The following is a 23958-nucleotide window of genomic DNA, read 5'->3' as shown; positions in this document are numbered from 1 at the left end:
ACCAAATCCACTAAAATCAGTAACTACATATGTACTTAATATAGTACTTGAAGTCTTAGTAATAAGACAACTGAGGATCAAGAAGATACAAGTTGGAAAGAAAGAAGTTGTAATATCTTTATTTGAAAATTCTATGATAGCACAAATACTGACACTAAAATTTCCAAGAAATCCCTACAGCTGATAAACAAGTTCAGCCAAATAGCAAGGTACCATGTGTGTCTGCTGTGTTGGTCAGAAGGTGGATAAGAGGAGAGAGGCTATGTCTGTGCTCAGTGTTCTGACCAATAAACATCTGAATGATTAGTAGCCTAACCTCTGAAAGACCGCAAACTTGAGAGGAACACCAGTCCTGAGCCAAGAAGTCCCAGACAAGCTCCCAGGATGAGGAGCAAACCAGAGACTAAAAGAGCCCTATCTGGTACTATAAGCAGGATAGTTGTGAAGCTGAGACAGATGACCCTTGTAAGGAGCCAATTGGGTGCTGAGGTGAGCAAGAAGCCAGCCTCAAACAACCAATAGACAAGCACTATAGGGCCTGGATAGGAAGTTAGCTTGAGATGACGACCAGTCCAGTATCATGAAGACCTGTGGGGATAGACTATGCCCAAGATGACTCCTGCCCAGCACCATAATGCATAGCACACGTAATACCATTCCTGAGATGACCCCAGACACTCAAAGAGTTGTCCATGAGACTTGTCCACCATGACATGACATGGATGAGGGAGAGATGATGCCCCCCAGCCCCTCATCACTTACAGCAAGCAGGAGAGCTAACCATGAGATCATCAGAGTGGAAGAGCCGGCCCTGCCCTTCACTTGATTCAGCACTCAGGAGAGTAGGTCCTGAATCTTCACTGAACAGCAGAGTAGAGCTGACTTAGATGGCAGGAGTGCAGGTGAGCTGGCTCGGAGAACGGAAGAGTGAAAGAGCTGATTCTGCATCTTGTCTGCTTCTGCTATGCAGCAGTGTGGGCAAGGGATAGATGCCCTCTCCGTTCCTTGTACCTTGCCACCTATAGCAAGTGGTGGAGCTTGTCCTGAAGTCATGAGGGAAGGAGAGCTTTCCCTGTTCCTCACTTTGTTGTAACATTCGGGAGGTCTGGCCAAGTACCTACCCTGGGCATCAGGGAAGAATTGCCCCTGATTGTGAGAGCAATGATGGTGATCTGACCCCAAGAGCATGAGAGTGGGAGCCAGATGGATGACCAGCTCAGAAACATCTCAGGCCCAGATCCAGGGCTTTGAGTTGGCCCACACAAGCATCTATCCCATTGATGAACTGCTGGAATGCATGGATGGGTTGGTCCTACAGATCCAAAACTACAGATTCTCCCTGACACAGGGCAACAATAAGATATCTGAGAGGAGTCCCAGTGAGGTTCCAGCATTGATAGAGTAGAAGAAACCAAAGGTCTCAGACAAAACCAATGAGTCATCACAATGAACATTTTCCAGCATAGAAGTGTAGGCTATAGGGTATACTGTGGAATACACTGTGAAATACTACAGCTTTCCCAAGATTTTTTTTCCTCTATTCGCAGGTAGGTTGCAAAAGTAGAAGGTAGGGAGAGGGGAAAGAAAGATGAGTGAAAATGAAATGCATGATGTAAAAGGAACCAATAATCTTTAAGGTAGCAAAATAGAAAATTAACTCACAAAATCAGGGGCGCTCCTGTATACAAATGACAGACTGAAAGAAAAATCAGGAAATTAATACCTTTCCCAAGAAACTCAAATAATATACAATATCTTGAGTTAACTCTAACCAAACAAGTAAAAGGCTTGCATGATAAAATCTTCAAGACACAGAAGAAAAACATTGAAGAAGATGGGAAAATCTCCCATTTTTGAAAGTGATGTCTAATTTAGAAGCAGAAAAAATGAGGAATCAGAGAAAGATTTGACAGAATGAGAGATAGGATATGACTAACTCTCATGAGAACAGACAGGAAAGAGAGGCAACTTACAAAGAAGCTCAAAGGGGGGGGGTGGTAGAGAAGGAGGAGGTAGAGGAGGAGGGGGAGGAGGCAGTTTTATCAGGAAAATTTTACATAGATAAGTTGCATATGAAGACAAAACAAACTAGAGAGTGAGAAAAAGCCAGAAGATTAGAAAAGATTGCCAGAGTTCCTTTGAGGCCACGTGGAACAATTCAGTAAGAAGCTGAGAGAAGGCAGTTTGCATCAGTCATCTTAGACAATGAGACTATATTGAAGTTAGAAGCTTCCAGGTCTAGGAACAGGAATAGTTAGGAAATGCTCTAGACCCAGCCCAAGCCATGTACTTGTGCAGCTTGGATTCGGCTCTCTTCACTTCAGCTGAGAAAATAAGATATACAGCAGTGGCTATGGCCCCTGGCCTCATTAAAGAATCTGGCAATGTTCTTTCTGTTTCTATTTTGTAGAATAATTTGAGGAGTGTTGGCATTAGCTCTTCTTTGAAAGTCTGTTAAATTCTGCACTAAATCCATCTATCCCTGGGCCTTCATCAGTTCAGAGACTTCTAATAAATACTTCTGTTTCTGTAAGGGTAAAAGGTCTATTAAAATTGTCTAACTGGTCTTTATTTAACATTGGTAAGTGGTATCTACTGAGAAAACTATCTATTTCTTTTAAATTTTCCAATTTTATAGAGTCCAGATATTTAAAATATGACGTAATGAATTTTCGGATTTCTTTGTTGTCTGTTGTTATGTTCTCTCTTTCATTTCTGGTCTTGTTAATTTGAATGTTCTTCAATTTACTTTGGATAAGAGTTTTTGTCTGCCTTGTTTCCAACTGTTTCACTGATTCTTCATATTGCTCTCTTTGTTTATAATTCAATTATTTGAGTCCTTAGCTTATTTATTTCCTGCAATCTACTCCTCTTGGGTGTTTGTAACAGTGAATTGTTTAATCAGCTATAAACTCCAGGCAGGTTACATGCGCTCTAAACTGGCCAAGCGCTCTGGATTCAAGAAAGATCCAGACACACACAAAAATCCCTGCCTGCGCCTAACTAGCTCAATGACTGGGCACTTCTAAAACTCCTAGCAGCCAACACACACTCCTGTCCTGAGTTAACATTCTCTGAATTTATTTTTGTCTTTGGTTCTCCAGACCCAAGCGGGAGTTGGGGGTGATGGCCCCTGGGGCTGCTTCCCTGATCCCTCTGCTTCCCTATCACTTGGCAATTCTGTTTTTCTTTCCCCTTGGTCCTTTGCCAGGACAATCTACAAGTCCCGCCTCCATCTCCCTGCCCAGCCATTGGCTGCTGTATGGCAATTCTTTATTGCCAATCAAAGCCAGCTCAGGCAGGGAACCTCAGCATCAGGAAGCACAGGAACCGAATGAAGACAAAATATTAGACCCAACCCCCAACTGGTGTTTTGCTTCTTCTCATTCTACAGCTTTTAGGTGTGTTCTTAACCTGGTAGTATAAGATCTCTCCGATTTTTTTTTTTTTTTTATGAAAGCACGTAGTGCTATGAACTTACCTCTTAGCACTACTTCATTGTGGCCCATAAGTTTGGGTTTGTTGGGTATTTATTTTCATTAAATTGTAAGAAGTCTTCAATTTCTTTATTTCTGCCTTAACCCATAGTCATTCAATAGAGAATTGTTCAGTTTCATGGGTTTGTAGAATTTCTCTTATTTTGTTGTTGTTGAAATATAGCTTTAATCCATGGTGGTCTCATATGATGAAGGAGGTTATTTCAATTTTCTTGTATCTGTTGAGACTTGCTTTGTGAGTGGATACGTGTTCAGTTTTGGAGAAAGTTCTATGATGTGCTGAGAAGGTATATTGCCAGGATACTAGCCTAGAGGTGGGTTTTCTCTGAAGCAGTCGAGGGGGAAGAGCATAGGCAGGAGCAAGACTCAGTCTTGCCAGAGAGTATGGTTGCTTTCTATAATAACTTATACCTAACTTGCTTTTTACGTTCCTCTGGCCAGAAGCTGCAAGCCTCTGGATCTAGTGACAGTTGCTGCTAGGGGAGATTAGGTAAATAATTTATTGCTAGTGCTCCCTTTTCTGGCCAGGCAGCCAGAAGCTCTCCACTGACATGTCCATTAACACTTGGTGAAACAGAAGGAAGGAAAGGAAAACATGATCTTTCACACAGGCGCATATGCACAGACACATTTACATTTCACTCACATTCCCATTTACACATTTCATGTGTAGATTTCACATATTTTTGTTTGAGCTAACCTCCTGTCTCATACACTCCACAAGTGTATTCATGCAAGTATGCTTACATACACACACCTACACATGTACATATAAACACACAGATATACCTTTGGATGGATGGATGGATGGATAGATGGATGGATGGATGGATGGATGGATGGATGGATGGATGGATGGATGGGGCAGAGCCCCCACCCCAAGGCAAACCATCCAATAAAAAACTATTTCTTTTCTCTTGCCTTTTTATACCTTAGACAAAAAGCTCCTTAGAAAATTACCTCATAAATAAAATGTGACATAAAATAGGAGTCACAGAAGGATGTTGATATAAACTTCAAAGCAGTGTTTAATTATAATGTGCACATGATAAGTCCAAAGCAACAGTTTTCACATGGTCTTGCCTTATCACAGTGTGCACATCTGTGCTTTAACAAATTTGGCACAAGCCTATTTCTCTTCTTAGTGTGATGGTGAAATCTCACTGTATTTCTAATTATGCTGTTTATGAATAATGGACACATTCTCCTCTTGATTCTAACTTTATTATATCTTTCTTGCTAAGCAACTAAGACCATCTCTTAAAGCTTTCTTCCTAAAATTATTTGAACCAAAACAGGAATTCTATAGAATCATTAATTCATCTAAACAGCATTAACTTGTGGAAGTTCATCCTTATGCTGATCTGCAGAAAATCTGACCAGTCAGATGGGCTGATACCCAGAGATTATTATATTAATTTAATAGTGACCAGAAAGGGCAAAAGAAATCCTGAGATAATGTCTCCTTGCCATTAAACTCACTCATCTCAGACCATGTGAAAATGGTGAGCCACCTCCAGGAAGGCCACCTGCTAACCTTAGCCTATCCTAGATGGCTCCTGACAATATATTCTTTTGTGCTTTGATGAAATGTTCTGTAGATATCTATTAGGTTCCTTTTATTCATAACATATGTTAGGTCCATTATTTCTCTGTTTAGTACTTGTCCGGATTACCTGTCCACTGGGTAGAGTATGGTATTGAAGTCTCCCACTATCTGTGTGTGAGGGGTGAGGTATGATTTAAGCTTTGGCAATGTCTCTTTTACAAATGTGGGAGGCCTGGCATATGGGAATAAGTCTTGAAATTTTAAAGATTATCCTTATGTATATTTTTTCCTTTGATGGGTATGAAGTGTCCTTCCTTATCTCTTTTGATTAATTTTGGTTTGAAGTCTAATTTGTTAGATATTAGAATAACTACACCAGCTTGTTTCTTCAGCCCATTTGCTTGGAAAATCTTTTTCCAATCCTTTACTTTGAGGTAATGTCTACATTTGATGTTGAGATGTGTATCTTGGGTACAGAAGAAGAATGGATTCTGGTTTTGCATCCATTTTGTTAGTTTATTTCTTTTCACTAGGGACTTAAGTCTATTCATATTGAGAGATACAAACAGCTAATAATACTTACTTCCGGTTATTTTGTTATTGATAGTGTGGTGGCTCTCCCCCCCCCCTCTCTCTATATATATGTACTTCTTCTATTTTTAGTATCTTAGTTTTGGTCTTTTCATAGTGTCCCACATTTCTTGGATGTTTTGTGTCAGGAGATTTTTTTAATTTAATATTTTCTTTGACTGCTATATCTATTTATTTTATGGTACCTTCAATACCTAAGATTCTCACTTCCATCTCTTGTATTCTGTTGGTAATGCTTGAATCTGTAGTTCCTGTTCACTTACCTAGATTTTCCATTTCCAGAATTTTCTCAGTTTATGTTTTCTGTATGTTTTTTTCCTTTTCATGTCTTGAACAGTTTTATTCATTTCCTTCAACTGTTTTTGGTTTGACATGTGATTTATCATATATCAGAACAGCTATGGCAGCTTGTTTCAGCCACAATTTGCTTGATAAACTATCTTCTACCCTTCTCCTCTTCTGTTGGTGTTGTGGAGACAACAAACAACTGGCCTAGTTTTTTTGTTTTGTTTTGGTTTTTTGTTTGTTTGTTTGTTTGTTTTTTGTTTTTTGATCCAGTCAGGTATTTGACATCATTTTAGTGGTGAATGAGGCGATTCACCATTGAAGGTTATTATCGGGAGAACTCACTCATTCCTGTAGTCTTTCCATTTTTATTTATCCTCTGGCTGGTTGTGAATTATTTATTCTTTTCTTTTCCTTTATTAACATAAAAATATGATGCAGCTTCTGCCTCATTTTCCATCGCAGACAACACTGCCTCCTGCTTCCTTGTAAGCACTCAGCCATCTCTCCAGGCCCCTGAGATCTTTTACTAGTCTCTCAATCATCTTTGTGTTCAGTTATTGGGGGTTGTAAACTTTTGGGGAAATTGTGGTGGCTTGATTTATCATACTTTGTTCTCACCCATGTTTTCTACTTTTCCTTTGTATTACGTTGTGTGTATGTGTGTGTGTGTGTGTGTGTGTGTGTGTGTGTGTGTTTTATTTTACACAAGTGTTCAGGTGAGTTGTCTTCACTTAGGCTGACAATACAAGCAAAGTGAGAAAAATCTGACAATCGTGACAAATAGAATGCTTGGCAGTTGATGTTTCACCAGGGAAAAGTATTTGAGCTTCACTGGCACCCTTAATATTTGAAGCTGGAGGTGCTAGCAGACTATTTAAAAAGAGAAATTTAAACAACACTAGCTAAGTGAAAGCACCCTTGTCCCCTTTCCTCTTGTGTTTCTCCTTTTGCTCTAATTCTGTTTCCCACTCCACCTTTCCAATCAGGAAAATACCTGGGGTGGGATGAGTGAAGCAATTGACCCACCTCCTTCTTACTGAAGAAGATCTCTGAGTTACAACCTTCTGTTAGGACTGAGCTGGAAGAGAAAAACTTCTGGGATTGGAAGTTTTCACCTGGGAGACTGTGGTGATTGATCCTCATAATCAATTGGGTTTCATATAGAGTCACATGGAAGCATGCATTTAGGTATGTCTATGAGAATTTCCAGAAAGGCTTCAGTGAAAGAAGGAAGTCCCACTTGAATGTGATGGCATCATCTCATGGGCTGTGGCGTTGGACTCAGAAGAAAAAAACAAGCTGAGCATCCTGTGCTCCTATGGCCATACCTTCTCGGTCATGATGGACTATGTCTTCTCAGTCTGTCAGCCAAAATGACAGACTTCTCTTTCCCTTCACAATTTGCTTCCTGTCAAGTATAATATTATGGCAGCAAGAAGAGTAAACCATACAAAAACCTTTGACATTTTCCTGCTTTAAACCAAGTCAACCACTGAATAGAAATCCTTTTATCTCTGAAAGCAACTGGAAAGTTTGCACCTAGCTTGATATCCAGGGACCAGGAAGAGAGATCTGATGACCAGGGTGAAAAGAATGATAGGAGAAAAATTGGAACCTTTCCGTGCATTCTATAAGCCAGTCCTACGTATGACTATCTCCCTGGTCCAGGGTTTCATGTGTTTCAATTAATCTTGAGGAATACCTCAAGGGAGCATCTTTCTGGATTAGTTCAGGTTTGAAAGAAGCAGATTTAATTGAATAATCAATATGACGTCAGGTTTTTAGAAGGTAGCAAGCTGCTCTTAGTTTAAGTTCTTTTTTTCGCTATTTTTTTCAACTTTATTTTAAAAAAACAGAGATACATGTACAGATTTTTAAAAGCATTTTTGCATAAAACTATATGCATATATTTTTGTCGGTACTTGATTTTTTTTAAGGTTTGACAGTATGCATTGAAATCTTACTAGTTACAATGAGCATAAAGTACATGTAAAACAAAACATAACATGGAAATAGTCCAAGTTTTCTTGGTGTGTAAAGATTAAACATAATGATTTTTAAATACCAAGAATTGCCACAAGGCTATCTTCTTAGCTCTTGAATTATTGATGATTTTAGTTTATGTTCTTTATTCACTGGTATTGACTTGCTCGTAACTTGCCATGCAGTAGTTGGAAGTCTATGAATAGTACCATACTTCACAGAGAAACAAAAGTCTGCAGTCAGCTTCTGTAGGTAAGACCCTGGCAGCAGATTCCCCATGTGGAAACACTTAGTCAAAGAAAATAAGTTCAGCTGAGAACTAGATTGAGAATTAGAAGCAATAGCAGAAGAATAATAGCCCCAAGGAAGCAAGTGTCAACACACCCTAAGAATTAGGGCCCTACATTACAAACATATGTCAATATTAATCAACCGAAACACGAACAGAGCAGTGAGAAGACAATTTTCTGAAGAAAAAAATAAAGATGGATGGAAAATACACAAAACATTCAACCTCCTCAGCCACCAGAGAAACACAAACTTAAGCCCATGTGGTAGCCCTTCGGAAGAGCAAAATCATAAAAGCTAACACTAACACTGGAAATGAGAGATCTCCCTCACATACGGCTGTGTGTATGAGAAATGGAAGAGTGACTCAGAATCTGCACCATCTACTTGACACCCGTTCCCCCACCCAGCTAGTCCACTGTGGCATGCCCTGAAACTGCTGTGTGTCTAAACTTTCTTGCACATTTTGGAAACTATGTAGCTACTTACAAAATTTTAACAAGCCATAAATGGAAATATTTAAAAACATGTAATTTCGAGTGATTACAAGAACAACTGTGTCTCAGTATTCTTCCAGGACTGCTTCCAAGAATGTTGGGGTCATCCAAACCTGCAAATACCCAAGTTCTCTGCCTAAATGGCTTAGGGTTTTCCAATGGCACGTACACATCTTCTCACGCACTTTAAGTAATCTAGACCAACTGTAATGCCCGGAGCAGTGCATGTGGACCACATACTGTGTTCAGGAGACAAGAATGAGCTAAGGGGGCTGGTTATGTTCACTACCAACCCAACTTTTCCTCAAATATCTTCAACCTGAAGATGTTTGATTACATGGACAGATAAACCAGACATACAGAAGGCTCATTATATCGGAGAAATACTGCCATCTATTTCTCCTTCAAAAACCCAACTGCCTCCTTTTAAAATTTTTATTTTTGAGATTTTAATATACTTACATCACTACCCCTTTGCTTTCCTCCCTTCAAGACCTCCCACACACCACATACTTGCTGTCTTTCAAACTTATGGCCTCTTCCACATCTGGGGTGTGTATGTATGTGTGTGTGTGTGTGTGTGTGTGTGTGTGTGTGTGTGTGTGTGTGTGTGTATGTGTGTGTGAATATGTCTGTGTTTATGAGTATGTAAGAATGTATTGGTGTGCATGTGTATGTGGATATGTCTGTGTGTTGATGTGTGTGTGTTTCTGTGTTTGTGTGTCTGTGTCTCTCTGTGTTTGTGTGTGTATTTGTGTATGTGTGTGCATGTGCAAGTGCACACACACATGAGTACACATTTCTAAGTGTTACCTAATCATTCTGTATAAAATTACTTTTATATGTTTTCAGGGGCAACCATTCACAGTTTATTTAATTAATAAAATAAATTTTCTCATCTCCAAAAGGAAGTCCCCACACCCTCCACACCCGCACACCCCCACATCCCCACACCCACTGTCAGGCCTCACTACTCCCTGAGGCCTCAAGTCTCTCAAGGTTTTGGTGTGTCTTTTCCCACTGAGGGCAGACCAGGCAGTCTCTGCTCTATGCGCGTTGGGGACCTCAGACAGCTAGGGTATGCTGCCTATTTGGTGGCTCAGTGTCTGAAAGATCTCAGTTGTCCAGGTTAGTTGAATCTGCTGGCCTTCTTAGGGGTCACCCTCGTCCTCAATTTCTTCCAGCCTTTTCCTAATTCAACCACAGGGGTCCAGGACTTCAGCCTATTGTTTGGGTGTAAATATCTGCATCTGTCTCAGCCAGCTGCTTGTTGGGCCTGTCAGAGGGCAGCCACACTAGGCTCTTGTCTGTAAGCACACAATAGCATCAGTAACTCTGTGTGTGTGTGTGTGTGTGTGTGTGTGTGTGTGTGTGTGTGTATTCAGTCTGTATAAATTTACTTTTATATGTTTCCAGGGCAAACTTTTCACAATCTATTTTTTAAAACCCTCAAGCATCTCTTCAATGTTCCACTTTCCTGCTAATTTATCTTAATGTATTTATGTTTGAATGTCCTTTATTTATTACCCTACTATATCTTTATTATAAAAATCTGCATGTATTGAATTTTATAAAATGTTGTTTTCTTGTAACTAAAGTAGTTAAGATTAATTTTCTATATTTACAAAATTATCATTAATTTTTAAGTAGCAAATAAAATGTCACTGATCCTTTTATATTAATTACTACTAAATTACTGGTTATTAGAAAAATGCATTACAAATGGTAATAAGTAATTATTAAATACGTAGTTTTATCATAAATTAATATTTTAGTAAAAATATAGTCAGCTGGTGTTTTTCATTCAGTTTATAGACGCGGTAATAATTAGTCTTTACTTCTGAAATAAAACAGGGTTCACTGCAAACTAAGAGCAGATAAAGGGGAGGAGGCTGGTACTCAAGGCTTTCCCATGGGGTATCAGCGGGGTTTGCAAGCAGCAGACTCGACGCTAGGCACCCGTTCATATAAATCAAATAGTAAGCATGGTGACCATGAACAACTGAAAACAAAAAGGCTGATGCGTAACTCAGAGACCTGAGTCCAAATAAAAAGTGTATGAATTTATAATACCCAATTATCTTTCCTCAACGTAAAAGAAACGTTTCTTCTATGAACCTGAATAAACACTCAAGAAAATAAAACATAAGCTTCTTTCCAATATATGTCTTGTATTCAAAGTGTGATGTCAATCTGTAGGAAGTAAACATAGATACTGCTATATGTTTCCCTATTTATACCTGAAATGATACAAGTGGGCCAAGAAAAGAACCTAGTGAGTAAGGGCAGGCTCTTATTCTTCAGTGTGAGGTATTGATCCTCAGAGCTGCATTTTCCCAGCATGCCTTTTTATAGCCGCTCAATATTCTTAGGTGATCAAAGATCAAGACGTCCTCCTGAGTCCTTTGCTTAGGTGAGATATGATACCAGTGCACTTCAAAGCTCGTCCATATATTTGTATGTGTTTGGCTCTCAGAGGATTCAAGAAGGCTGTGTTCTTTGGCAAATGGGAGTCAAAATGGGTGAAATCATGTACCTAACAAAAGAAGTCCTGATGCTCCAGTCTACAGAGTATTTGAATTTAAAGCATTCATAGGTCCGAAAGCCACTTCCAATTCCACCAGGACGTCTAGATTATAAAGCAGGGTTACATATGTGTACACACTCATGCACACACCTATACACACATAAAAATGTGCACATGCACACACATACTAGGGTGAGGAGTGAGAGCTAAATTCAATTTTCACCAAAAGACAAATATAACTGTGTCCTGTTGTTAGAATGGGGTGTTGTTATGTAGCCTTGCTAGCTTCAGATTTCAGCCCTCCTACTTCCTCCCTTCAAGTGCTAGAATTTCACTAGTGAACCACTTTGCTGAGTAAGAAACACTGCTCATTATCCATGTAAAACATGGTGAAAAGGGGATGCATTTTGGAAAGCTCTCTGGAATAAGGTGCTGAATAAGTCTCTCCAATGGAGAGGAGAAGAAAGAAGATGTCACCCGTGGCCTGAAGCCCAGAGAGCTACTGAAAGGCTTTGGTCTCAAGTCCAGCTTGCACCTTCGCTTCATACTCTCAAACCACAAGGTGGGGTGAGCAGACAAACAAGTGGAACCTCCCAGAAGCATAAGTGGCAGTTAGCTTTTGGATTTTCAAAGGCATATAATGTGACAGTTGACTGGTGTAGGCTTCATGGTCAGGTTGCTAAGGGCAACAACCTATTGTTTTTAGTAATTTCTCTAGGTCATTCTGTTCCAGGTAACAAGATGAATTCATGCTTGCTGATGAGCGATAGTGCTTTAAACAAATCATTAAGTAAACCAATCAATCGGTGTCTAATAATTAGCCTTTTCTACCGTATTCTATTTAAAGGGTACATGTAATTTCTTGGGCACATCAGAAATTGGAAACTGGCTACTTCAAATCATCCATTATTAAAACTTTCTGTGTTTGGGTGTGTATGTGCACATGTTTAGTGTGTGTTTATGTAAATAAGGAAGGGGCTAAGTGAGTACACACTAATTTGAAGACCAGTGTCTTGAAGCAAAGCTTTCCAACAGGTCTGCATAAAGTGGTTAAGTATATTACTTTCTTCAGCCTTTAAGGCAGCCATATTATAGAATGAAGTAATATGGGAGAGACTGGTAAATCAGAAGAAAATCATTGGTAAGTCCTATATAGAAACACCTTTCACTTATATTAATATATACAGAGTGACATATCCATAAATACTTACAGCAGTATTCATTATATTACAAGAAACTGGCAGCAGATGAAATCCATGACAGCAAAGAGAAATTGCAATGTATTCAATTAAGCAAATATTATAGTGGAATTAAAATGGATAAACTTGACCTATGTCTCCCAATATAAAGAAGTCTCAGAAAACTAGCAATAAAAAAATGAATGCATGCTTGAGTTGGTGAGATGATTTAGCAGTTAAAAGCACTGGGTCCCCATTCAGAGGACCTGGATTTAATTCCTAGCACCCTCAGGGTGGCTCACAACAATCTGTGACTCCAGATCCAGGGAATCTGACTCCCTCTTCTGGTCTCTCTAGGATACATATGATACCAGACATGCGTTCAGACAAAATACCCACACACATCAAAACCACAAAGAAGGAAGCAAAAGGTATATTGCAGAAGGATGCACATGGTATAATGTGTGTAAAATGTACACGTACACAATTTTTAAAGCACAAATTTTTATGGCAAAATCTTTAAAGTGACAATTTCAAAAATGTTCAGGAACATGGTTGTCCCCAAGGGAAGGAAGGAGAATGAGACTGGAGAGGAGAGGAAGAACAGAGGTAACAGACACCATGTGAGCGCTGTCTCCTCTTTGCATATGAAGCAACTGAAACTCAGGTAAGAGGCAGCTCTTCAAAACCACCCATTTCTAACAAAAGCTACAGGGAAAGACCCTCAACTTCCAGCCTTCTCTTTCAAGAAGTTAATGAGACACTGAGACACAGTGATGTCACAATCAATAAGTGTGTTTTATTACAGTGTGTCCTCTTCCATTTGTTCAAAATGTCACATTTAAAAGTTCTGTTTCACTTTTTCCCAAAAGTTCAAATTTATCTCATAACAACGATCGTTCTGGAATTCCGTTATTATCTCCTTTAAAGAAAGTCTGGCTTTCCCTGATTGTCTTTATCAAGAGTAAATAACGGGCATACACACTTTCTTTGGGAAATGGAAGTCAAAGCATATGTCTGTTTCTAACAGGCAATTTTTCTTAAAACCCAGGCCCCAGTAGAATCCACATTATAATGTTTTTTTTTTTAATGGTTTCATCTAAAAAAAAAAAAAAAAAAAAAAAAAAAAAAAAAGAACTGTGCTTTAAATGATCCAAATGGATGAATGGGCATCAGGCCAAATTTTGCTTGAACTTATTCAATTGAGTAAATCTATTATTCTTGCCAATATTTTTAAGTTTGCTGCAATTCAATTTTTAGGAGCCAAGAGGTCAAGCACCATGAAGAGTAATCTCTGATTCACACACCTAGAAATATTCTCCGCTGTTAAATTTGTCTCCAATTCTAAAATAGAGCCAAACGTTTCAAACAAAACCATTCATGAGGAAGCTGATGGGATAATGAGATCGCTTTGAGCTTTCTTAACTAGAACTGCTGTCTTGAGCTAGGGTCACAGCCCAAGCTGCCTCATGGAACTCTGCAAAGACCAGGAGCTGTGGGCAGCTGGCCAAATTGCCCTGACAAGTCTTAGGTATTACCTAATTACCCTCATTCATCTTCATTCTAAAAAGCTAGGGGATCCCCTCGGTTCTCTACATTAATAAGAGCAAAAAAGGGACCTGGCTTAAGTCACACAGATGGTTTGGGCAATACACTTTGAGCCTTGGGGTTCCCTGGTAGAATCTGTGAGCAAGCAACAGTAAGGTCTACAGAACTCTAGTCAGTAGACTCCTGTCTGAAATCTTTATCAAGTTACCCAGGTTCCGATACTGATCTGGGAAAATGCTTAGCGCACTGTAACTATGTGCCTTGTATGAAGAGGGGGTTTACTGAGCATGAGAGAAGGGGCATAGGACAGGTCAGTTTGGATGAAGAAAAATATAGAAAGTGATTATAGCAGCTGTAACTAAGGTTCTTCAAGAGAACAGAGCCAACAGGAAGGCTGATCTATGGAGAAGAACTGGAAAGAGTTGAGGTGGGTTTTACCCGTGTGATATAGAGATCGGGAAATGCCACAAACTGTCTACAACATGCAGAGAGAGAGATACACTGGTGACATAGTTCAATAGTCTAAAAGCCTAACTCAGAGGTAAAAAAAAAATCCTAATTATAGAGTTAAGAAGACAGGAAATTCCTTTTTCTTTCTTCTTTGGTTAGTTCTTCAGAGACTTGGCTGAAGCCTGCTCATAACATTCTGATGTTAGCCTTGGGAAGATCCTCACATACACAGTCCAACAGGATTTAGCCAAACATCTGGGCACTCTATGTCCATATTGCACAGCGTTGCAAGTGAAATTAACCATCACAAGCAGTTGCAATAGAAACCCAAACAAGAGGAACCACTGGGAGACCAGGTGCCTGGAAACGGAGATATGGAACACTGGGATGAAGAACAAGCAATCATAATCTCTACTCCTTCAAACTTATCAGTGATATAAACCTGACCTGGGGAGTTTCTACAGCACTTCATATGAGGACAGACAGGTATTTGGAGGCCCAAAAGTAGGTTCTCTCAAGGTCCACCTGCAAATTTCCAGATCTGTGTAATCGTTCCTCTGTTGGGATTAAAAGAAACATAGATTGTAAAAGCAAAGATCAACTTTTGGGAATAGCTGCTGTGAGTATAGGTTTTACCATCCAATAGTCCGACCCCGATGAAATAAAGGAAATAAGAATATTTGTCCCTGTCTCTGTCTCCGTCTCTCCCTCCCTCCCTCCCTCCCTCCCTCCCTCCCTCCCTCCCTCCCTCCCTCTCTCTCTCTCTCTCTCTCTCTCTCTCTCTCTCTCTCTCTCTCTCACACACACACACACACACACACACACACACTGTCTTGCTCTCATTCTCCTCATATCCATAAGTTTCTATGCCCTCTCTACCATAACTTCGGCCTCACCTTGGGCCTATAATAGTAAGACAAATAGACCACAGACTTAAGTCCCTACACCAATGAGCCAAGCACATCTTTCCTTCTGTTCCTCTATGCTGTTTATCACAGCAATGGAAGTCTCTCAAATAGCAACGAAAATATACTTTGTGCCATAGAGGAGAAGATATAATAAAAAATATCCATCAGCTGAGAGATCAGTGTTTCTAAATACAAGTTAATGTCCTTGGGATTCCTTAGATTCAGTCCCTTTGTCCCTAATAAGCAGACAATAACCTCTTAGAATGCTTCTGAAGAATACTAGAATAACTGATGAGTAATACACATTTAACTCAGTGCCATTAATCATTGCCACAAAATATACAATGAATACCAGTCGAACTGCAAGTGTGCACCTTGTTATCATTCCTTACTCCATGGCTAATATCCAATGCCTATTTCACAAGAACTGATTGTTTCAGTGACACATTGATCAGTTGCTTTGCTATGGAAACAAAAATGTAATGCATCAATCTTTTAACCAGTGATGACATTAACTATTAAATGCAAATAATCTCTCAGCGATGTGGGAATTTGCAAGACTTTCCTATTGGAAATTTGTTTAAGAATGTTGTTGCCCTGACATTCACTTTCCTTCCTCACATGGCTCCCTTCCTTAATGTCAAACTGCTGGTTCCTCATCCCTCTGACCAAAAACACGGCACATCCTATATGTGATGGCCACATACAATTTAATAGTCCACAGAATCTTTCCAATAAGACCTCACTTCACTGGATTTCTTTAAACTAGTGAATTCACAACACTCTGGAGGAAATCTACAATATAATGTCCATGGAGAGCACAAGAATGCTCCAACAAGATTGGAGTAAGTCTATACTGCTGGGCTGTTTCCCGTTAGGAAATTTTTACATTAGAATGGCCTCTTCCCAGAATGCTTTGCAAGCTTAGCCTCCCATAAACAGTATGACTACACTATAGTAACCTCTACACAGAGGTACCTTCTAGGCTATCCCACGTCAGTCACTGCTCATTTTCAGTTGAAAACAATCTCAAGATGAAATAGCCCTAATATAAATGTAAACAGTAAGTTATTATTCCAGTGGCTGTATTTACCTTATGCTGGTCTCCAATAACTTCACAAATAAACCAAGATTTCTTTAGAATAGTACCTCAATATCTGAGTAGTTAATTGATGTTCCTTTAACTTCTATGATAATCTGGCTACCTCTCAGCCCTATCCCATGATGCTTGCATATTATTATTAATCTGAGTCTTAAGACCCCTTCTTCACTATTCCAATTCCTCCATCTTCCCTGTGGACCTGACTTCAGTACTTCCTCTCAATAGCAGACATCCCACCCTATTCTCTCTATTCTGCCCTACCATTGGGTGATCAGCATTTATTGACAGAGCAGAGAATAAATGATAAGAATTGTTTAAACAAACTTGAGAGAGGAGATTTTTAGTATAAGCATTACATACCATGTCTGAATTGAAACAATACATGAGGGCCGAGAGAACAGCATTTGAATAACCCAAGGGTAAGCTTTATACAGCATAAATAACATTATGCCTGCAATCGTCAAATATATATATATATATATATATATATATATATATATATATATATATATAGTTTGTTCTGATCAAATTTGCTGAAATGTGTTTTTGTCTCTTGAACTAAATTTGAAAAATCCTGTCTTTATATGGTATGCATTCTTGACTCCAGTTTTTTTATAATTCAGTTTTATTACTGAACCACAAATCTACACAGCATTTACTTCATCAAAGACAGTTTACAAAGTGCTGGAACATGCCATTCTCTTTTAAGCAAATGCAGACAAAGCAGCTCTTGAGGAGCAGTTTCTCACCTGCAGCAGGATGCAGATGGGACTGGACCGCCGGAGAGAGTCTCCAGCTCCAAGAGTCTCGAAGTTCTAGTAATATCTAATTTTCCCACAGGTGTATGTATTATTCAGTTTAGTGATTAATCCAAAACATTTAGATCTACATCTGGCTTCCTCTCTGACTGTGAAATGGTGTGGGCTCATAGAATAAAGTGTATTTTAATAATAGCCTAATCAAGACATAATTAAGAAGGGTAATTGGGTAGGAAAAGTATTCCACAAAGATAAACTACAGATATTTTCTTACCACCTGCTGTTCCCCTCCAAAGCACAAGTGTAGTTCCTTTTTGGCATAACTTATTTTTACTTATTTACTTTTTTGTCCTTTTATTTATTTTATATGAGTACAGACACACCAGAAGAGGGCATCAGATCCCATTACAGATGGTTGTGAGCCACCATGTAGATGCTGGAAACTGAACTCAGGACCTCTGCAAGAGCAGTCCATGCTCTTAACTGCTGAGTCATGTCTCCAGCCCTCAGCATAACGTTGATCTCCAAACCTACTTCTGATAACTGCTAACCTCTCACTCCTTCCAGTTCTCACTAGACCTACGGCACTTCCTTTATATTTTGCAGATGATCACGTCGCACCTGTTAGTGAGTGCATATTTTCCAAATTGTAACCCAACTTCGAATTTCTCCAAGTTTTTCCAAGTTATTTGAGTTAAAAGATTGATTCTTTTTAATGCTTTATTTGTATTATGTGTATTGTGAGTTTTTACATGTATTTATATATGTATATCTACACATTTGTATATGTACCTGTGCCACATTCACATATTGCCCTTGGAGGTCAGAAGAGGGCATCAGATTCCCAGAGAACTGTAGTAAAAGAATGCTGTAAGCTGTTGTGGCAGTGCTGGGAATAGAACGTGGGTCTTCTCCAAGAGCACTAAGATCCCTCAGACACTGAGCTATCTCTCTAGCTTTAGAAATTGTTTTTAGGTATCGAGGTTTAGGTAAAGAATCATGTGTTTCTAGTATGTAAAAAGTGCTGAGTTCAATCCCCAGGACCACAAGAAAGAATGGATGAAAAAAAGAAAAAAAAACAAGCAAGCAAACTTTTTTTTCCTTTTTAAACTGTATACAATGCCAGTTTAAAGAGCCAGCCATTCAAATAAATTCCACGCTATGGGAGCTAGATGCCCTAAGCTGGTTCTCAACAGCTAAATGTTTGCACATAATATTGAACAAGTCATTTCTTACTTTAAGCTTAGAGTAAGAAACTACATCACAATCTGCGACACTGAGTGTTTCCAAAATGTGCTGACCCACTGGAAGTTTCCAAATGGCTTCTTGGTGTACTGTTAACAGCCATCTGTTTAGCTATAGATAAACAAGTTTCCACATATGGGCTATAGCACATGCACAGCTCTGCTCCACCAGTGCAGAAAATTGAGAAAAGGTTACTCTCTTGATATGAGCATGTCAGGCAAAACAAGTGGCAGCGGGCAGTGGAGGCCAGCCCAGAGAGGAACAGAGAAGCATTAACCATGGTCTCCTCCCTGTTCCTCATTGGGCAGGCCACAACATCGAAAGTCCCCTCACTTCTTGCAAAAATATTTGAAAGTGCCAAATTGACTCTGGTTCTCCTCTTCTCCCTTTCTCTTCCCTGCCCCCTTCCTTCTCTCTTCCCATTGAGAAACACGTATGACACATGTAGCATCTATCTGTTCCCAGCATGTTGCTCAATAAAAAGGGCACTTTGGTTGTCTTAGTGTTCTATTGGCTGTGACCAGACACCATGACCATGGCAACTCTCATGAAGGAAAGCATTTAACTACAACTGGTTGACAGTCCAGAGGTTTAATCCATTGTCACCATGGCAGGAAGCATGGCAGCAGGCAGGCAGATGCGGTTCTGGGGAGGTAGCTAAGAGTTCTACATCTGAATCAACAGGCAGCAGGAAGAGAAAGAGACACTGGGTCTGTCTTGAGCATTTGTGACCTCAAGACCCACCCCGAGTGACACACTTCCTCTAACAAGGCCACACCTCCTAATTGTGCCATTCCCTATAAGCCTATGGGAGCCATTTTCATTCAGAACATCACATTGGGAATGAAAATAATGATGGAGACACGTGTCTGGTGAATAACGGAAACTAGGGAAAATATCCTGGGTAGGGCAGGGATGGGGTTGGGGTGGGGCATGTGTATAGGTCCTAAAATGTCATCAACAGTTGAAGATGATTTAAGGCTTGCAAACATTTATACTCGTTTGATTGAGAACTTGGAGGATAATTAAAATGCTAAGAGAAAAACTTCTATCCAGGTGAGAATTCAGACAATTATTATATTTGCGCAAACTATTTGAGAAAATGACCCAAACTCAGATTGGTGAGTCCATACCCACCATTGGTCTAATAAAACTATATAAAACACAATTACCAAATACATACACAGGCATCTCATGTACAAGACACCATGGAAGTGCTTGGAGAGCTATGTATGAGTTCTGTCTGATCCAGCTTCCAATAAGCCCAAGAAAGCTCTGAGTACTACAGAGTTGATATTTACTGACTAAAGCTAAACACAGAGGCAACCGTGCCCCAGTGTCTCTAACGAGTGATTCCCTTCCCAAGCCTAGTTTCTGAATGCTCAGCCCTGCCAGACAATGGCGGCTGATCCCCTGAAGTAAGAAAAAGAGATTAATCATCACAGCCATTTCTTCCTTGAGCAGTCATAAACTATACAGAGAATATTTGCCTCGGTAAGTTCTCTCAGTTCTTAGTGAAAGCCAAATCTATGCCTTTGGCAGAGAGGGATGACATCGCATGGGAAAGGATACTTATTGGACATTTTCTCCCTTCCAGTGCTACCTTTTCCTTCCATTTTCCTGCCTCACATCTGAAGTGCAGTGCACACGTGGGATCCTGATTCAGTAGTGACCTTTGGGCAGAATGTGACACTTGGGTATTACCATCAGGCAGGATAAAAAGTTGGTTCAAATCATGGAGGTCATACAAAAATAAGCAAATACAAATTATTCCGTCTATCTAGCCATAAGGTCCTGCCTTGTGCTGTGAGGAAGAAAACTACCACCTAGGCAACCTGCTCCCACAGTTGTTTCTGCACTGGTGACTTTACATGTGGCTGTTAGGACCCTGAGAACAAATAAGTAAGAACTATGCCACTCCCACCTTTTCCCTCCAAGAAGTGCCAATCCCAACAGGAGCAAGAGACCAGTGTTTATCAAATCAACAAACACTTCTTTATTAAAATTTTTAAAATTACTAAATAGATAAATTTCTACATTGAAATGTAATTTAGGATAAACCTGTCAATTACTTTCTAGGATTTTTTTAGACAATTTCTCTAGATGTAAACTCATACTGGCTTCAAACTTGAGATCCTCCTGCCTCTGCTTCCTGTGTGTTAGGATTACAGGTGTGCAACACTGTTCCCACATACCTGCTAGGGTTTTAGCGCAAGCTCCCCACCCCCACCATCCTTTGTGGAACCACATGTATGACATCAGACCTTTTATTAAAAACAATTACTTTAGTTGCTTTATTACAGCTACAAATAACCTTTATTTGATGTGATGTAATAAAACATTTTCAAATTTAACAACACATATCTGACATAATTGTTATTTAAATTATGAATATAAGTATATACGGTCACTCTAGCAAATCTGCAGCTCAGGAATTTGTACACACTTTGTCTTAAAGGACAGTGCCTACCTCCCCTTCCCAGGAAAGGGGCCCTTCCCTGTTTTCATAATAGACATCAGTAATATCTGGACAAGTCCATAATCTACTTTGGAACTCTATTTTATCCTGTGAGAGGACAACCTCCTTAATTGTAGGAAAATAACATTCTCTTTCAGTTCTCTTTTTATCAAATAAAGGTTTTCACTCATGTCCCCCTTGTAGACATGGATACTCTTCTGATCCGTGCTTTTCTGTCTCCTTCACCCAGACAACTACACAGTAACATTTAAATGATACGATCCACAAAGGAACCCTTTCTGTTTCCCTACCTTTCCTTAACATTGACCATTTTTATTGATGGCAGGGGATATGATGGCAGAATTCATCAGGCACACATTTGATTTAAGATACAGAGAACACAGAGACAAATTCTCTACATGAAACAAAATGGTGTTCTAGGGTATCAACAATGGGGGTTCAAGAGACCGGTGATTCGCACAATTCAAACAGTCCAGTTGGATGACCATGTTTATACTGTCTCCAGAAACAACTGCAACCACTCGTGGATACGCTATTGTCACGCTCCCTGCTCATAGCACACAGTTATAGACCCGCCCTGTGGGCTCCTTGCACCCTTGTAGAAGAAGAGAGTAAACAACATGCGGAGAATCATGTTAATATACAATGTGGTGAGGTGGCACTCACGAGTCTCCAGTTACTCTCTCTCAGGAGCCTTCAGGAGTGTGAGTGCAAGGAATAGCTTTATTCAGGCTTTCTGCCTCTCTCCATCCTGAGATCTGTTCCTGAGTTACACCAGAACAATAAAGGATCTGACAGTGGGACATACACTGGTGGAAAGCTACAAGGACCCTGCAGAAAAGCCACAGATTGTAACAGAAGCTTTGAACAAACACTGCTCTGGGGGGAGGTCGCTTGTATTAGCTGATGACTGGTTTCTGTTTCCTAACATGGACATGCAACACATTCAGGACGATGCTTTACTGCAGTTTGCTTGGAAAGACACTCTTGTGTCATACCACAAAATGCACTCTGTCTCATGAATGGTTCCTGGAGACTTACCACAAAGCCTAGACTGGAAGCATGGGAATTGTGCGTTGGGATTCCCCCCCACTCTCATGGATGTGGACTTGTGGAAAGCACCAGAAACTGCTTCCCCCCCTCCCAGAACCCAGCTCTGGAGTGTGCTTACCGCAGAGATGACTGGCTGGCTGACACTGAGCACTATTTTCATTTAAACACAATATCACTGATCCACAGGGAAAAGGGAGAGGTTGCCATCTCCCCCAAGATACACTTTGTACAACAGATCACCCCTCGTTACATCTCAGCCATGCCAAGCAGACAGAAGCCATGTTCCGTTGTGCAGTCTCAGCCAATGATAGCGTTATGTCCACCTCTTCTGCATAAGTTCAGCTCCGGGGCTCCACGCTGGATCATGTATCATGACCCTTTTTCCCACAGTGGTCAGAGTTTTGTCTATAAAAGAGAGAATGAGGAGACAATTAGCCAGACCATAACTGTGGATATTCACTTTGTAGTTGGCAAGTGCTTTCATTTTTCTTTTTTATGGTAGTGGGTGATTTCAATCATTGGTGACTTACAAGGTTTCATGAGCATCTCTAATGGGGAAGAAAATCTAATGTGCCTCTTTTTATAAATGTCAAAATCCCTGTAAGTTACCAAGCCTGTAATATATTTGAGAAGGAGTCCCAGATAACTCATTTAGAAATCTTTTCTAATATAGATGTACCTAAAAATGACTTTGCTTTCAAAAATCTTATAATCTTTACAAAATAGTACAACATTTTTTTTCTACTTGAAAATAATGACTGTTAAAAGAATAATGTCAGTCTGAGAACAGATGGGCTATGTTGGGGCTGGAACGATTTGAGCAAGGGGCGGGGGAGAGGAAGGGAAGAAAGGAGACTAGGCCCAATATAAAAATATATAAAAGTTCCAAACAGAAAAGTTCTTTTGTGGGCTAATTAAAATGCGATTTTAAAAAGATATGAAGAAAGGTGCCTGCATGAATGGAAATAACTGTTCTAAGAAGATGTAAGTTGTTAAATGAAAAACCAGCCCGGTGTCTGGTATATGGTATCCCTATGAATTTTGGGACAGGAAGGCTTAAGAGGCACCAAAACAGTATAGAATACTGTCATTTCTGAGGTTGTGCTCCAAAATTTGATGACAAGACTGTGCTGAAGACATCACATACTTTGTTTGAAATCAAACAGGAACTAACCTGAAAATTTCTTCCCTAATGGGTAGTTTTCATACCGCCAGAAGATGCTGCCTAGTGGTAAATAAAAATCAATGTTGTATACAGCTATGAATCTTTCACTCTGCAGTGCCTACCTACCAATGTGCCAACTGGTGTAATAGGCCCATGATGGTTGTAGGTGAATTTGCTCTATAGGAGAGAATTCATGTCACATACTATAATAAACTGACCAAAGACCAATGGCTTGGTCAGTCATAAATCTAGCCACAATTATTGAATTGCTAAATGAACATGGTTTCAAACTCCCTTTTAAATATTTATGTTTACTCACATAGATTAGTGCTAATGTCAGCCTGGGTCAGAGACATTTTGGTTTTCAGTAGACAATGGTTAAGCAATCACAATCAGTCAAAGTATTAGGGATAACTGATCACTGAATGCTCAGCCCTCAGTAACAAACCTACATCACTCTTGCCAAGCTCAGGGAACACTGAAAAAGAAGAGATATAACAGCAGGAAGATGAGGAATGAGTTATGAAACGCTATCCTCTGGACATGGCATGGATATTACATTCAGGAACCTGTAAAAGTCATAATTAGGGGTTGAGAAGGGGTTCCTGAGGTTTAGTGGCTACCGAGGAAGAAGTCATATTCCTCGGTTGTAGAGCTTTCTCAAGTAAACAGACCCTCAGGCAAGCCCAAGAAAGCAACACTAAATGCAGTAGATCACACACACACACACACACACACACACACACACACACACACACAGACACACACACACACACACACACACACACACAGGCAAAGTGAACATGAAAGTGGGTTGGTTGGTGGAGACCTTATAAAGGAGAATGCATTTGG

At 39.8% G+C, this 23958-nt stretch overlaps 1 protein-coding gene across 1 annotated transcript in view; it reads right to left on the bottom strand.

The window, feature by feature from the left end:
- Window positions 1-22303: 22303 nt before the first annotated feature.
- Window positions 22304-23958, bottom strand: part of HTR7 (5-hydroxytryptamine receptor 7) — a gene marked incomplete at both ends in the record, with an annotated part of 101621 nt that continues 99966 nt past the window's right edge. The window contains one exon of the mRNA XM_080913555.1: window positions 22304-22346. Coding sequence (XP_080769681.1) covers window positions 22304-22346 — 43 coding nt within the window. The remainder of the gene's footprint in view (window positions 22347-23958) is intronic.

Source organism: Micromys minutus (assembly GCF_963924665.1).
Source record: "Micromys minutus genome assembly, chromosome: 2".
Taxonomy (NCBI): domain Eukaryota; kingdom Metazoa; phylum Chordata; class Mammalia; order Rodentia; family Muridae; genus Micromys; species Micromys minutus.
This window is presented reverse-complemented; position numbering and strand designations above follow the sequence as displayed.